This window comes from Egretta garzetta, unplaced genomic scaffold, assembly GCF_000687185.1.
Source record: "Egretta garzetta isolate BGI_Z169 unplaced genomic scaffold, ASM68718v1 scaffold454, whole genome shotgun sequence".
NCBI lineage: Eukaryota > Metazoa > Chordata > Aves > Pelecaniformes > Ardeidae > Egretta > Egretta garzetta.
Window position 1 is genome coordinate 643,122 of NW_009259429.1, and position 16,259 is coordinate 659,380.

Below are 16,259 nucleotides of genomic sequence, written 5' to 3' on the forward strand. Positions count from 1 at the left end.
TGCCCCCATCTCCTGCCTGCTCCCCCCTGGCTGCATCACAGCTGCTTCATTCATTCAAGTTTCTACTTCACTGAGCTGTCACTTAGTTACCATCCATAGCAACTCACCAAGTGTCAATTAGACTCCTCCTCTTCTTCACTGAATCGGTGGCAGAGCATCTGGCACTGCCTGGCGTGGTGAACAGTGAGCCGCTGTAACCAGTTGCACCGTTTGAAAGGAAACATCTGTCTGTGGGACAGTAAGTGAGGCGATGGGGTGGCTGTAACGAGCTTTGCTTCCACCGAGGCAGAGCAGATACCCCTATAAACACACAGCTTCTGGTCACGCTCTGCGTTGGGGACCCCGACAGTGACCACCAGCTCTCATCTCCACTCGGCTGCCGTGCCCAGAGGTGTTAACCCCCCCACAGCTGGGTGCTTCGCAGCCCTCCGAGGGGCCCTCAGCTGTGACCTGTTCCAGTGACTCCATTAACTTTTTGTTACGATGACATTATGAAGACAGAGTATCATGGAAATGGGCAGTGATACCACCAGCCTAGCTGCATGGGTTTGCCTTACTTTCTTTTGATGTTGCACAAATCACCTCCTATTAAGATACGTCTTCCTGCTTAGCCTCACTTCCTGCTTAGCCTTACTTCCTGCTCTCTTCCCTGTTGTAAGCGTATGTACTTATTCAGGTCAGTCACATATGTTATGAAATGCAATTTGACTATAATTAGGTGTCTGCAGTAACACCCTCAGTGGGGTCAGTTAAACTTGGAGGGGAGGGAGCTGATAAATGATTCACTTTAGTTACTATCATTCATGTTAAAATTGCCTCTAATGATGATTAAGAAAACCCAAGAGAGTTTCTGTTCTCTGTATTGTACAGTAGAAAATATGTCGGAGATCCCAACCAAATGTCAGTGCAGCAGATAAAGATCCTGGTTTGGGTCTGAAAACACTGTACTTGAACTATGTAGTTGTGCTGTTCAGCTGGACTTGGATTGACACCGTGCCGTGACGCTGCAGGTGCAGCCTTTCTGATTCTGGAGCTGATACAAACTTAAATACGCCCTTCAAAAATAGGACAAAAAATTGCAGGTTTTAGGGGAAATTGTAGATCAGTGATTTTTTTCTTCTTTTTAAGATGATGCATAAACAGGTTTCATCAGGTTTACAGAATATGACTAAGGGCGTGGAGATTTTTGATGCAAGATAAATGTCTTGTCTGTGGCAAAAGGATGAAATGAAAGGACCTGAATTATAGTAAGACTGCTCTATAGGCAGTTTTTAAAAAGCTGCAATTTTTGAAACTTCAGCATAACGAGGGCTGTAGATAGCCTCTAGTTGTAAAGTGCTGCCTCCAGCCTTTGATGGTAATATTTCATGTCTGTAAACATGCATTTTGATGACTGGAATCCAGTTCCTACTGGAATTGGAAAAAAACTTGCGCTGTAGTTTTGCTGGCTGTGCTGCTTTTTCACTGTCAGAAAGAGATGTCCTGTGGTCCCAAACAAAAGCCCGACAAAACCTTGCCTGCCATCACCTCTCAATTAGGAATCTAGCACTTGACTACAGATCATCCTGAAAAGCAAATTGTGGCCATTTAAAAACACGTAAATTACAAAGAGGATTTTCTGCAGAGATACTACCTGAGTATTTTTTTTTTTTCCTAAAGGAAAAAGAAATTTAGTACAATTATAGAACTTCAGTCAGGTTCTGATTTAGTTTTCATTTTAATTGAGGGGAGCCTTTACACCACCTTAATATGGTTCAAGCCCTGGATCTTGTGAAAGCCATTCACTTACCGTGATGCAGTCATGTGTACAATTTTATTTGAACATGCTCTAACTTTGGTTCAAGATAAATTTTGATGGAGAAGAGGCTGTGGTTGCTGTGCTTTGTAGTTTGCAACTGTAAGAATTGAATGAGGATAATTTTGTGTCTTTCAGATTTTTCTCTGATTCCACTTTCTCCCACACTCCTTACCCATCAAATTCAAGTGAAGTACATTGATGTTATGCCAAGAAATATTTGTACTTTTTTACCGTTTCTTGCATTCTTTAGATCTTAACATATTTTTCCTTAATTTTTGCTGTTAGAATTTTACGTGCTGCTTTTAATGAAGTAAATTAAATGGAGAGAGATGCTACCTTGAGCTTGGTGAATCTAGTGCTTGATTCAGAAGCAAGTAGAGAAACAATTCTCTGTCAGGCTCGCTCTCTCTGCTATCTGGCAGTATCTTTTTTCAAGTAATAAAATGTGTTTATCACTTGAACAGCATGTTTATACTTGAGTTTTAAAATCTACTCTGTTTCAAAAACTCTTTCGTTTGAGTAACATGGCTGCTGTCTAGCAAGCTGCCTGTCACTGGTGAATTCCCTGTCTCAATTTTACATGCTAATTAGGGGTAATGTTGAAGAGCGGTATTATTGCTGGCTTATAACATAGAGAAGATCCCTGATCTACACACAAATGTCGCTTTTATGAACCTGAACCAAACCAGGCTGCAGAATGTGAAGTTAGAGAATATTTGTATAGCTCCGCTGATACTTTCACAATGCCGTTTGCTAGGGAGAATCATGAGTTACACCTCAGAAGCTGGACAGGGGAAGCTGGGGGCCAGATTCTGACACTTTATCCATGCTGAGAAGCAGCGTATTTCAGGAGTAGTTCCTGGAATAAAGGTTGTCTTACTAATGGTTCAAATAGTAATTTTCAGATGGATAATTGCCTCCGTTGGTGATGGGGTGCCAATGCACCAGTCTACCTCTGCCTTCCCTGGTCTTTGCAGATATTATGGCATGCAGAAGTCTTATGACATACCTGAGAAGAAACACGCTTTATTTTTTCAACGGTGGTCTAAAAGCAGGAGTGGGATTGAGTTGAACCAGTATTATTGACTCATAGTAATGCATTTTGCTCCCAAGAATCCATCAACGTTTTGACGTAACGCAACTGAGAAGTGCTCAAAGCAAAGCATTTCGTTCTGTTAATTATTGTAATGAGAAAATAATTACATGATTATCAGTAGTAAGTCTGGTGATATTGTATGCGGGTTAATTATTTAAAGGACAGGAATTATTATACTGCACATGCCATGCTCATGGCTGCCTACTGAGGATTATTTTAAAACACAAGTATATGTGTATTGAGTATAACTGCTGGGTGCTATACAAATGTGGAATAGAATTTCTGCCATGAAATAGATACACTTGAAATGAAAAGAAAACATAATTACTGTATTTAGCCTTTATGTTGGATAGAATTTTTTAATGAAACAAGAAAGAATTTGCCAAGAAAAAAGGATGGAACCTGAAAAGCATTAAAAATAAAAGGGGTGTGTGTGAAAACCTGGATTCAAGGCATAAACATGAGAAATGGTATATTCAGTTGTTTGTTTTAAACTTTGCTTGGTACTCTGAAAAAGTTATTCTGATACCATATTATACTCAAAATACAGTAATTTCTTTAAAGTCTTGCTTGTACTTTACTATCCAATAGACTTCACAGCCTATGCTAAATCAGTCTGTCTCTCTTTAGACCAACTATTACTTGTTTAGGACCAAAAGATAAATTGGAGATTACTTCTCTGGGTTTGAAACCATTTGTTTAACTCTGAGTCCTTCCACAAGGATTTCCCGAGCTGTGTACAGAAAGGGATTCATGAGGAATGGCCTGAAGCATAAGGGCTAATACAACGGGAGACTCAGGTCTAAAGAAAGGCCTTAAAATGAAGTCACCAGGATGACTGTAGAGGGGAGAAAAAGCATGATAATCTGACCTTCAGCAATCCCATCTAGGTTTATTTAGGAGTGTTGCAGTGAGTTCTTTTTTTCTAAGGTGGTGCACCCATTCCTGTAGCATTCCTGTGCATTAGTCTTCCTAATACTCCATTTTGGTGAGCCTTCTTCCAGCGTTGGGGTAGGATATATGGTAAGTCCACTCCGAGCCCTACGTGAGATGCACTAATGGCAGAAGGGAGGCATCGTGTAAATAATTGATGCCGAACGAGAAGTGCAGAAAATATCTGTAACTTTTATTTTTAGGTGAAATGGATGTAGTGGCCATGACTCATGATTTAAGCCTGCTCTGAGTCTACCGCTGAAAGCAGATTTGGAAACTCTTAAGTACATAATAGTCAAGATTTTTTGTCTGTAGTTTCTTGCTTGCGTGTAAAGTGTTATTTTCTGAGGATTTCCATATTAGTTTGTTTTGGTTGCTAATAAATAAAATTGTCCATTCGATTTCCTGTGGCGAGTGCAGAAATCGGGTGTTACGCTTGTCACATGAAAAGATGTTACTCACCTTAACTGCACTAAATACACCTCCCTAAGACCATTTCAGCACTTTAGTCTTTGCATTATTCTTCATCCCTGAGATTTGTGGAGTGGTAGAAAAACCAGCAGATAATCTTTCTTGGTCATCAGCTCGGAAATTTCTCTGAGTTTTCAATAATTTCTCGTGACTGACAGTAGCCCTGTATCCAGTAGCCCTGTATCCAGGGGAGTCCTTAAATAAGATTTTTTTTTAATTTTTTTTTATTTTTTTGGCCTGCATCCTGTATATGCAGAAGCTTCTATGAGAAAGGTGAGCCCAGCTTATCACTTTTACCTACATCAGGAAAGCGACAGTGCCATTAGGGAACAGTATCAGTCATAACAGAAAGCTGCAAAATGGAGCCAGAAAAGGCAATTGGTGAATATTCAGGGCAAAAATAGAAGAAGAAAAAGGGAGGAGACAGCAATGGCATAACCAAATCACTTTCCTCATATCTAGTGGAGATGTTTCTCTCTTTAAGTGTATTTAGATGAGAATGTGGAATAGTTATACATTTGCATTCGACAACCAGGAAATAAATGAAAAATAAAATTTTTATTTTTGAACTATATTTATTAAATCACTTTAAATTCTATACATGTGCATAGGATTTTCCAGTTCCTCTTTTTTTAGTCTTTCTTGGTGTCTTAGTGTTACCCGAATACTTGTAGTTCTTGGTACTTCTTCCCTGGTTACCCCATGAACATGGCATTGTAGCCCCTGGTTTTATCGTTCAGGTAAGTAATGAGGCAAGAGCAATTAAAGGGAAATAATATCTTAAATGTCTCTCTCTGAGCCCTCTCCTGTAGTGTTCTCCACACATCAGCATAGCTCCCAGAGCTTTGGGGATGATGTGTTTCATGGTCACTGCTTGTTTTGACTGCCACAACATGAAAAGCCACCACTCTTCCAGCCGTCTCCTGAGACATCCATAATCCTGGCATTCCTAGTAAATGGGGAACTGGGGGGCTGGTGGTGCTGCTTACAAATAGATTTGAGTTCTCATTTCTCAACATTGTTTCAGAAATGTATTGTGTGTAGTAGTTGCAGAAGAGAAGTAATAGTTCCTCCATTTTGTGGAATGAAAATATATTTCTATGATGTTTGTCAGTAATGTAACATGCATGTTTTCCTACTCAATAAGCGATGGAAATATATTAATTGTAACTATTTTACAATCCTTTAGGTGGCTATAATAGCGGGAAATTTTGAGCTCGCTGAATATATCAAGAATCACAGGGAAGCTGATATTGGTAAGCACAATATTTACAGATGCTGAAAATAATTCATACATGTTTAAGCCAAGATTTTGCAAAAATGTTAAATTTGATTCTGTGTGAGATATGACTAAAGGGCTGATGGCGGTATTGTGTCAGGGAGATTTTAAAAGTAAAATTTCTTTAAAAGATGAGGAAGGGGAAAAAGCTGAAATGTTTTCAAAATATGCTCTGAAAATGAAAATTTAATAAGTAATGCAAAAGAGTGGTAGATGCTTTATTAGTATGCATTAGCCGGTTTGTAACAGATTAAATTCACATCCACATACCTGGCCAAATTGGCTCTTGCGGGCTGTTTTGGTGTCAGCCTAAAGCTGTTCTGAAGTAGGAAGAATTGGTCAGAAGAAGGTAAAGATGCTTCTCTGCAATTAAATGAATACATGGCAGAAACTGTCTATCCATCTCCGTAGAACCATCTCCTCTCACGGAGTTTGGTGTGTGGCACTGGATGAAGGCTAGCGACAGGCGTTAAGAGCAGAAAACCTTAAGGCTTTTTAAAGACTTTTTTTTTTTTTTTTTTTTTTTTTACATAGAGAGTTTTGCCATTAAAATAAAACCCAGTTTGATAAAAGTGATTTCTAATGCAGTTTAATTAAAATGAAGTAAAATGCTTTAATTCAAGTTAATTAAAGTTCCACAGGAACATCCTGAAGTTGAATGAAAAAAGGCATTCCCTTTGAAGCAAGAGGGTCTGTAAAGTTGCCTGCACTGATTTAAGTCAGTGATGCAAATCTATGACTTGATAGTAGAGAAGGCTGCGGGGAGACCTGATTGTGGCCTTTCAGTACCTAAAGGGAGCCTATAGGAAAGATGGGGACAATCTTTTTAGTAGGGCCAGCAGTGACAAGACAAGGGGTAATGGTTTTAAACTAAACCAGGGTAGGTTTAGACTAGATATAAGGAAGAAATTCTTTACAATGAGGGTGGTGAAACACTGGAACAGGTTGCCCAGAGAGGTAGTGGAGGCCCCATCCCTGGAAGCAGTCAAGGCCAGGTTGGATGGGGCTCTGAGCAACCTGATCTAGTTAGCGGTGTCCCTGCTCCTGCAGGGGGGTTGGACTAGATGACCTCTAGGGGTCCCTTCCAACCCAAAACATTCTATGATTCTATGATTAATCAATGTGGAAAACTAGGCCAGCTCATGTGAAACTTAGGACTGTGAAAGAATTGCTCTGGATTAAGACCTCTTTTCCATTTCCCTTCCCTGTTGCATATCATCAGCAGGGATATAGTTAAAAAGTCTGTGCGATAATGTGAATTCTCGTAGCACTGTGTTACTTTCAACTTTTTGCAGTATGCATTGAGAAAACTGAGGACACATTGCATAAAAGTTTTGCATAAAAGTCATGACTTCCGCATAAAAGTTTGTAGGGAGTTTGGAAGGTTTTTACGTGAGAAAGTGGGGTAGTTCCTTTCCATGTAAGAAGTCCTCATCCTTCTGTATTTATAAACAATCTGATGTAAAAAAATCACTAAAAATTAACCCGTTATTCCTAATAGGGTGAGCATCTTCTTGTTTACATATGGCTAATGTTTTTATAACTTTGTGAGGATGTTGAAATGAAAGGAAATAGTTGTTTAGGTTCAAATATTCCCTTTATTTCTGCCACGTTAGTTCTTGGTATTTTGGCTTGTGTGTAAAGTCAGTGCAGAACAAGTACTGCACATAGGCAATGCACGGTATTACATTGTATGTTGCTCTAAATGGATTTTGTTCTCTTAAAAATAGTTGTGTACAAGAAGAGAAACAAAGAGCGCAAAGGAATGACTCGCTAGTATTAATTGTGCATACACTTACAGTATGAGTAACTGTCAAGTAAAAGTAACCCTTACAAACAGTAGCCTCTAAAGTGGTTGCATGAAACCACATTGATGTTAATGTCATCAATTTTTGGACTGACTGGCTCTGCACTACTTTTCCTTTCCCTCGAGGAGTGCAGATTCCAAGTTACGTCATTATGGGGGAGAAATTGGAACGTTGTTATGAAGTAGATGGGTGAGACTCAGTCCAGGAAACAAGTGATAGCCATGTGGCTGAGGCTTTAGGCAGAACTTATATTGCTGACTGTAAAAACTTTCTGTAGGATTTGGTGATTTCTAGAAAAATACTTAGGAAGTATATTCTAAGGGAAGATTCTCAGAATTTTCATGATGCCTTTGCTTTTCCACTGAAAAACAGAAATATCGATGCTTCTGTGATTCACTTGCATTTTGCAAGATGGTGGTGGGTTGCACACATTATTTAAATTAGTAATTTGACTTAAAGAATAAGAATTACTTTGTTTCCTTTGTCCCTTAAGAGTTGTTATTTAAAAAAAAAAAAATTGAAGTAATCAAAATGTCTATTTCTGGAATGTCTCCCAGTTTAGAAAAAATAATAAATCAAAGAACAATATCTGAGCAGAAAAACCTGAGAGGTGGTGTGATGATGAATGTGCGGAATAATGTCAGCATTTAAACTTCAATGAGTTGGCTTTTCTTCATCTTACTTGTCTGGTTATCCACTATATTCATGTAGTTTTGGATGTATTCCAACATGTGTCATTTGAGTAATGTACCTTCTTCGAGTCCAGAGACAACAGGGTGGGAAGGAATAGCAAAGAGCTTGAGAACTGTTCTCATAAAGATAGGAAGGAGAGATCATGCTATGAAGTCTCTTGAGAAATGTTTCATCTTTCATCCCTCAGAAAGTGTGTTTGTGGTTAGATGTTGAATTTTGGTATTGACCCAGTTCATGAAACCTTGTTGTTATTATTTTAGGCTCATTTAATAGTTGTAATTACTTTGTTTTGTAATAATTTTAGACTCATTTAATAATTAATAAGTTGCAGCTGTGGGAAATTCCTTAGAACATGTGCAGCTTCAGGTGGGTCTCTTTCTATGGAGGTTTAATCTGGTAGATGATAAGCTGTTCAATCATTTAATAGCAAGCTTGTCAATGATATTCATGGTCATTCGCAATAGCATTTATTGGAAGGAAGGGTTGATGATGCATTGGGAAAAACTCCACATTGCTCTTGATTCATTGGAAAAAACTCCACATCGCTCTTGGAAGATTTCTGACCTAATCTTTTAACTTTGAGTGATCTCCGCACACAGTAGCTTTAGCTACAGATACTTTTAAATGTAAGCCTAATACACAGCCGAGTAATGTAAGTGGTAATACTATTTTTTTCCAAAAGAATCTACCTGCTTTCCTGGGTAGGTTGTCTTGAGGATGGGAAAATTTTAATTGGTGGTAGTGATTGCAGGCTAGACCTAACAGTAGTTTCAAGAGCAGTTTCTTATCTGGTGACAGAAACAAGTTTTTACATTTTTCAAACTGAGGTATCTGAAATATGAAAAATAATATTTGCTTGAAATCTCTAATCTTACATAGTGAGGAACTACACTATCCGTGTCCATCTGTTTTGACATGTGCTAATTAACATTATTCTTAGATGATTTTGTTGTCCCAAACTATTGCGGTAGGAAGTCACTTGTACTTTCAATGCAGAAGGTATTATGTGGGTGTCTTCCAGTTTGTCAGCAGTCACAAAGCTGTTTCAAGTACCGTTGCCAAAACTGCAATTATAAGGATCTAACGGCAGTAATGTAACGCTTATGATTCACGGTCCTGTGCCATGCGTTGCGGTGAACGAGCCGCTTTGTTCAGCGGCAGAGATCATAGCTCAACCTTTCAGCCGGAGGGGGGGATCGCTGCCTGTGGAGCAAAGGGATGAGTCTGCAGTGTGCCTGCAGCAAAACCACCACATCTCAGTACACTAGTCTACAAGATCTCCACAGAAATAAATATATATGCTTAAGTGCTGGGTATATCTCTTACGGGTTCCATCCTTGCCTGCCAATTATATTTCATTGGCATTTAGAGTAGAATACCATTTTAAGCCGTATGTGAAGTCTGGGATTCTTCAGTTTAGAAGTTTAGAACTGCATGTCTTAAAAGGAATCTTTTTTTTCTTTTTTTTTCTTTTCTTTTTTTTTTTTTTTTTTTTTTTTTTTTCCTTGGCCTGGATCTGTGCCGGATTGTAATGCTAAGGCTATCCCTACTGTTGGAGATGATGGAGAAGCAGCTCAGGTGGAAAATGACCAGGGTATCTTCTAGCAGTGGAAAATTTTAATTTACAGCAGAACTACTGCAGATCAAATCCCACAGAGGTTGTTCTTCCTCCTTTTTATTTAATTATAAAGCGCTTATATTAGACAAATGTGTTGAAATGCTGAAAAACTGGGCATGTATAAAATAAGCATTTTTGCAATAACCATAAGACTTCACATTGCTCTGTAAAAAGACAAAACATAAAAATATCTATTTTAGAGCCAAAAAAGGCAAAAATAATAACCCATGTTACTGGAGTGATGTGACATGTGACTGTAAGAGAGGGATGTTCGTATAAGGGGTGTAGTGTCTGGGTATCTCACTCAGGTTTTGCTAGACCAATGGCATCTACTTGGGGCCAGCATGAGCATAGATGTTTTGTCAGGGAGACTAATCTGTCCGTGTCCCTTTTATAGAAGCAAAATGGATTAAAGTTTGTATCCAAGACAGAAGATGTAGGTGCTGTTGGCAACCCGATTAATCTGAGGAGTCCCTGCCTAGTCATCTGAAAAAAAAATGAGGAGGAGATTTTGCCAGTAGGGTTTCTCAGCTATGTAAAATTGTGCTATAGAGGCCATTCAGTTGGCTAAGCTGAGTGCTTCTAGATAGATAAGGTCATTTCAGGTTTCAAAACCATCAGGAGGGGTCAGAGCTGGTAGATGTACCCTGAGACAGCTCTGAGCAGCAGCACTTTGTTTGAAGAGCATGTACCACTCAAGTCCTACTACCCCCCTCCATGTTTTTTCCCCGTTGGGAGAAAGCCCAATTCTTCTCACATCCTCATTCTGGATGGGTGCAGCGCTCTGTCTCTTCAATAATTTCACAGAGGAAGCTCACAAGGAAATGAGGGGGTGATCCATGGAAGGGGGAGCCCTGGAATCCAAACCTGCTGACTGCTCTCATGACTCTGATGTACAGTGTGTGAATGTTCAGGCAAGGTTGCACTTTAAAGCAGTTATATGCCTTTTTGGCTGTAAGCCCTCGTGTCTCCCAGCAAACTAGAGTTTTGTAGAACCTGCTTCTGCTTAGCCATGACCCCAGCATAAAAATCTGTTAGTTGTTCCATCCTATTAAAAAATTTGACCTTTTCCTATGAAAGTTCAGAACTACGTGGGTACTCTCGCATGTGCTTTCCCTTCAGGCCAGGTTGGACGGGGCTTTGAGCAACCTGCTCTGGTTGAAGGCATCCCTGCTCACTGCAGGGGGGGGGTTGGACTAGATGGCCTCTAAAGGTCCCTTCCAACCCAACCCATTCTATGATTCTTCTATCCACAAGTTGCTTCTTCCTTGCCCTGCTCCTTTTCCCACCCTCAGTTTCCAGTTAAGCGTTCCGTCTCAGCTACTACATCAGGTGTCTGGGTGACCAGTTTGTTGAAATGGTGGCATGAAAAGTATTTAGCCCAGATAACCTTTTTTTTTTTTTTTTTTGACTTGGTGCTGCCATTTTCAGAAACAAACTGAGAAAAAAAGCCTTGCAAATTATTCCCGTGGCTTAGTACAAGAAGAGACACCTTGCTGTCGTTAACAGCGAAAGTTCACGTTAGTCTTATTTCAGACAGGAATGATGCAGCTTTGCAAGAATAAATCATACATCAAAGATAAAGAATTCAGAGGAGAGGAGAAAAGGGTATCAGTAAAGGATTAAAACCAAGACCCAGATTTCGTTGTATTTATTTCTTTTATGAGGTTCTAAACATCAGGGAATCCCTTTTGTTTTCTTGACCGATGTTTGAAAGGTGAAGGAAAATTGCCATATCATTTAAAAAGTAATCCTATTGGAAACAAATTAACATTTTTTCATAAAGCAAGAAAATTCATTACCATAAGGTACTTAGAAACTTGTTTTACAAGCAGTATGAAATACTTCGTGTGGCTTCTCAGATTATTTCAATTCATCATGCCCCCAAATTATTTTTTTGAGGAATAATAACAACATTAAAGCATCTTATTTTAATTATCACTTATTTTGAAAGTCTTTGGAACCCAGAAGTCTCTTGCAGCTCAGTGACTATTGTTCCATCTTCTTTTCTGCTTTGAGGAAGGCATTACATACACCCATCGTTAAAAAAAAAATAATAATGTCCCTTTTTAAACTTCTTTTTTTTTAAACTAGCTATAGCACATTTATAATTTATTTAACTTTATGCATTTATTTGTTGCAAACTAAGAGAAAGTAATGGATTAAAAGATGTGATGAATAGAAAAGTTAATCCCTGATTGTTTTCATCCAGCCTGCAGCTGTCTGTGAGTAAATGAGCACAGCAGATTTAGGAAGCGCTTGCTATACAGAATTTACTATGGCTTCTATAGGATGGAGGTACAAAACCCAATCATATATGTAAGAATATTGAAGCTTTCATTAGATACAGATATGCAGATATTAAGCATGTTGCAAGCTGATAATCCTTTGACTTGGATAACCTATTTTTAAATCTCTCTTTTGCCTTGGTTCTTTGTGATGAGATGAATTTTCAGATGGATTAAATGACATGGGTTGTTCTTCTTCAAGTGAACAAGGTTTGTTTTATATCGTACATCTTGTCCTTCGGCAGCTCTGAAGCTAGGAGCAGGAGGATTCTTTTGTTTTATTTTTGTTTGCTTTTTGCTTTAGAAAAATGAAACACATTGAGCTGGTGTGCGAGTTTTTGGTAGTTGATTAGCAGACTAACTAATACTTGGATACTGTTGCTAGGCTTCAAGTCAGAGTTCCTGTATTCCTCTATAATTATGCAGAGATATGTGTATGTGATGGTTTGTCTGTGCTTTCACATGGATATTTTTTTTTTTTTATATTGAAAATCTGCTGATATGGTAGGCTTATCCTTTCAAATATACATATTCCACACTGGGCAATTGCTTTTAAATAAAACATTTTTCAAGTATGAGTAAAAGTATTTATTTTTATTGGAATTGTGACTGTAAACATCTTAAGAAACATGCATTTTATTGTAGAATAAGCAGAAGAGGTCTTACAAAACCCAAGGATATTAGTTGGTTTGTGGTAAAATTGCTTTTCTAACCCATTTTGTTTAATTAGATCAGAGTGATTGAGGTCAGCAATCTTGGTTTTTCAGCTGCAAGTGTTTGTATTAAATGCTAGCTGGCCCAGTGAATATTCTGTTTGTTTTCTTATTTATTTGGGTTTGGGGGAACCATTTAGTAATTTTGATTTTCATAAATCAAACACCTGCAGAATGCTTCTTAGGTTAGGGGAAATCATATGTAAAAAGATAAAAGCAGAAACAAGAAAAGGCAGTAAATCAAAAGACTTAAAAATCTACAAAACTGGCAGCAGCATGCAATGACTCGCTCTATTTTTATCGCACATTACTTAATAGAAGCAAAAGGGACACAAGCATGTATTATAGCCCGGTGTGTTTGTCATTTGAATGTGAATAACTTTAACCTGTTTCATATGCAAAGTGGGAATTTTAACGTGGAAAAAGGATGGTATTAGTGTAATCAGGGTGGCAAAGACACTGAGATCTTCACTGTCCACATTTTAAATGCATATTTTTTGTAGATTTTCATAACCCTATGTTCCCTTTTGCAGTTTCTTTCAAATACTGCTGCTAAATTAAAAATTATTTCTCATGTCTGTAGAAGAGACCCCTTTACGTTAATGAATTTTAAGCTGTGTTACAACCAAACAATTATTGATTGGTATGAAATAAATTTCTTGGTATTATTGCTCTGTTTTTCTCTGAAGGGTTGCAAGGAATAGAATATCATATGCTCAGTCGTGCTATGTGGTAGGAAACAAATTGGAAAACTGGGAATTGTGATCTGTTAATGTAATTACATACCGAAATGTAGGACAGAGCTTGAAAAACTTACAGTAGTTTTCTTTTTCCCTTTGATCACAAGTAATTTTTTTCTGTATGCACATTAGTACAAAGTTGTGCAGTAACTACTTCTATTTCAAGGTTTAAACTTTATTTTCAGAAGTTGATTATTCTTGTTGGCCTTTGAAGTTTGGCGTATTCTGTGCATATAACATGGAACTGCGTGCAGAGTAGCACGAATTATGTAGTGCATGGTCATCGCCTGTGATTTCTTAGGCTTAATCTGAATTTTGAGCAGGAAAGTAAGGAGAGGACTGGTGGCATACGTCACTGCTGATATAAGTACAGTAGACTTCAGAATGATTTGACCTGGTTTTATAAACCAATCTGTAGTGTGTCCTTGCCACCTGCCAGGTAGGCAACAATTGCCATAGCTACTCCTGTTAGAGTTTATTTTACAGACTGAACAAGAACAACCTTGTAATTGAGCTGAAAATAAACTACCAGAGGAATCCTAGGTCATTGTCCGTGCCCTTGAGATAGTTTTGGTCTTGGGCAAGAGCTCTGTGGTCTGAGCAGCGGGTGCGGGTCACACAGGGCTTGCTAGCTTATCCACGTCTTTGTCCCAGAGATGTTTGAGAAGTTTGGAAGGGTGGCAGAGGAAGTGGGGAAAGGAAGGGGGGGAATTGGTAGGTGTTTGGGTCTTGCTCCAGTCTTCATGCTCAGAACGAAATGGTTGGAAGTGTTTCCAGGGCACCTGGCTCCTGCTTCCCCCATATCTGGCTTCTAGCTAGCTCCTAGTCATCTAGTTCCTCATAAGGAGAAAAGCTTCTCACCTTCTCTGCTCCTTCTAGGCTGGGACCATTATATCCAGTGGTTGGGAGCTGTGCTTATTTTTGGTCATGCTTCTATCATCAGTGTGCTGTTTCATCAAGGAGTACGGTCAAGTTACTTTTCCCAGGTCCTTAAAGGACATGCATGCCATAAGGCATAATAGCTTTCACTGGCTTGACACCACTGAGGTAGTGTATGGGGGAGTAACATCAGAGGTCACGTACAGAACTAGTGCAAGTCACTGAATTAAAAAAAGAAATAAAGCTGTAAAGCATAATCAATAGGAAAAAGCCTGTTTGGGTATACCAGGGATAGTTGTTCTGACTGGGGACGAAAATGGAATGTAGTTTTGTGTATCAAACAGGTTATCACATGAATAAGATTAGCTTCTTGCTTTATAAACAGTAATTGAGTGGATTGTACTATCCTCAAAAATCCTGGTGAAATACACGGAAGGATAATGCCATTGAGCTAAATAGGCAGATCAAGGGTCATGTTATGAGCAGACAGTAATGCAAGTACCCCAGAACTCTCAAATGCTGCAGTTTTGCACTAGTATTTCAGCCAGGCTGGAACTTATAATAATGATTTGCGGTTATTCCCTGTGAGAGAAATTCACAGTGTTGTTCAGCCTGGTGGCTGGATCCTTCTAACCCCTGGAGCTCCCCTTGGAATCTCTGGAAATGGTCAGCAGATGACCCATCCCTTGGAAGTCTGCTTTCCAGTTCAGTCTTCCAGACAAGGTGCCTGATCCCACACCAGGGTGTCTTCAGGGGACAAGGGATGTAAAAAGACAGTAGTACTTTTGAGTTTATGTGGGATCTGAAATTTGTTTGGTGATCTCCGATGCAATTTTATAGGTTGTAGGTCATAAAACTGGAAGAGGTTTATGTGGTCATGCTGTCTGACCTTCTCCATAGTGCAGACTACAGAATTTATATTAATTCCTGCATGAACTGGATTATAATTAGAAAAACATTTTGTCTTGTTAAAGACCTGCAATAATGTAAATAGGATTTGGAAAATTGTATCCTAGTCTTGCAAGCTGTTGTTTTTGGATCCATTTGTTAATTGTTCTAGAGCTGATTGCCCCTTCGTTAAACAGCTGTATCTTGTTTCTGGTATCAGCTTGCCTGGCTGTAGCAACTGGACCCTGAGTATAGCTTAGTCTTCTCGACTCTACTGCATCTGTGCCCACATTTCTCTTCTAAAGCCACTCCTTTCTGAATGACGAGGAGCTGATCTCAATTATTAGAGAGGAAAAACTCCGAGGAGGAGATGTGAAACTTGAATGGTGGTCTAAATTGAATATAAGACACTACCATGGACTTTGTGCATTTTACTTCTCTTGCTATTTGATCAGTATTTTCTTAAGTGCCTTTCTGCTGACTTTTCTCAGGGTCCACTAAAATCTCTATCCCTGGACTTTCTACAATTGTGCTTTTTTTTAAGAGGGTACGCCCTGTGGAAGTATGTGATCAGTGCATTTCAATCATGGTGTATATATCTATATGTCCCTGTGTAACAAAACAGGAGGGTTTGGATGGCAATGCCAATATTAGGATATTAGAGGCCCCACACCTCCTATGATGAGGCAGGGGGCCTTCAATGCGGATGTAAGATATGAGGCAGCCGAACAAGGGACAGGAGAGAAGAAAAATTGTTTGAAGTGTCTCACAGAGAATTCTAGGATTCCTGAAAAGTTAATGTATTTTCTTTAAATCATTTTTCAACCTGAGCCTCAAGAGCTCTCTAAGATTGTGCCAAACACTATGCGGGATCTCAAACAGTGAAACAGTGAAGCCAGGTCAAAAATAGAGCCAGGACAAATGGAGAAATAGATGTGTGCAGAATCCCATGGTTTTCTGTTTTTCCCATTTACAATGGTGAGAACACAGGAAAAAGAGATGAAAGAACATGATATAAATGCTGGATGTAAAAAAAAAAAAAAAAAAAAAAAAAA

The 16,259-nt window shown here is 38.9% G+C and overlaps 1 protein-coding gene across 1 annotated transcript in view; it reads left to right on the plus strand.

Moving 5' to 3' along the window:
• Positions 1 to 16,259, plus strand: part of SHANK2 (SH3 and multiple ankyrin repeat domains 2) — a 315,799-nt gene that overhangs the window by 36,721 nt on the left and 262,819 nt on the right. The window contains exon 9 of the mRNA XM_009637056.2: positions 5,488 to 5,554. Coding sequence (XP_009635351.1) covers positions 5,488 to 5,554 — 67 coding nt within the window. The remainder of the gene's footprint in view (positions 1 to 5,487; positions 5,555 to 16,259) is intronic.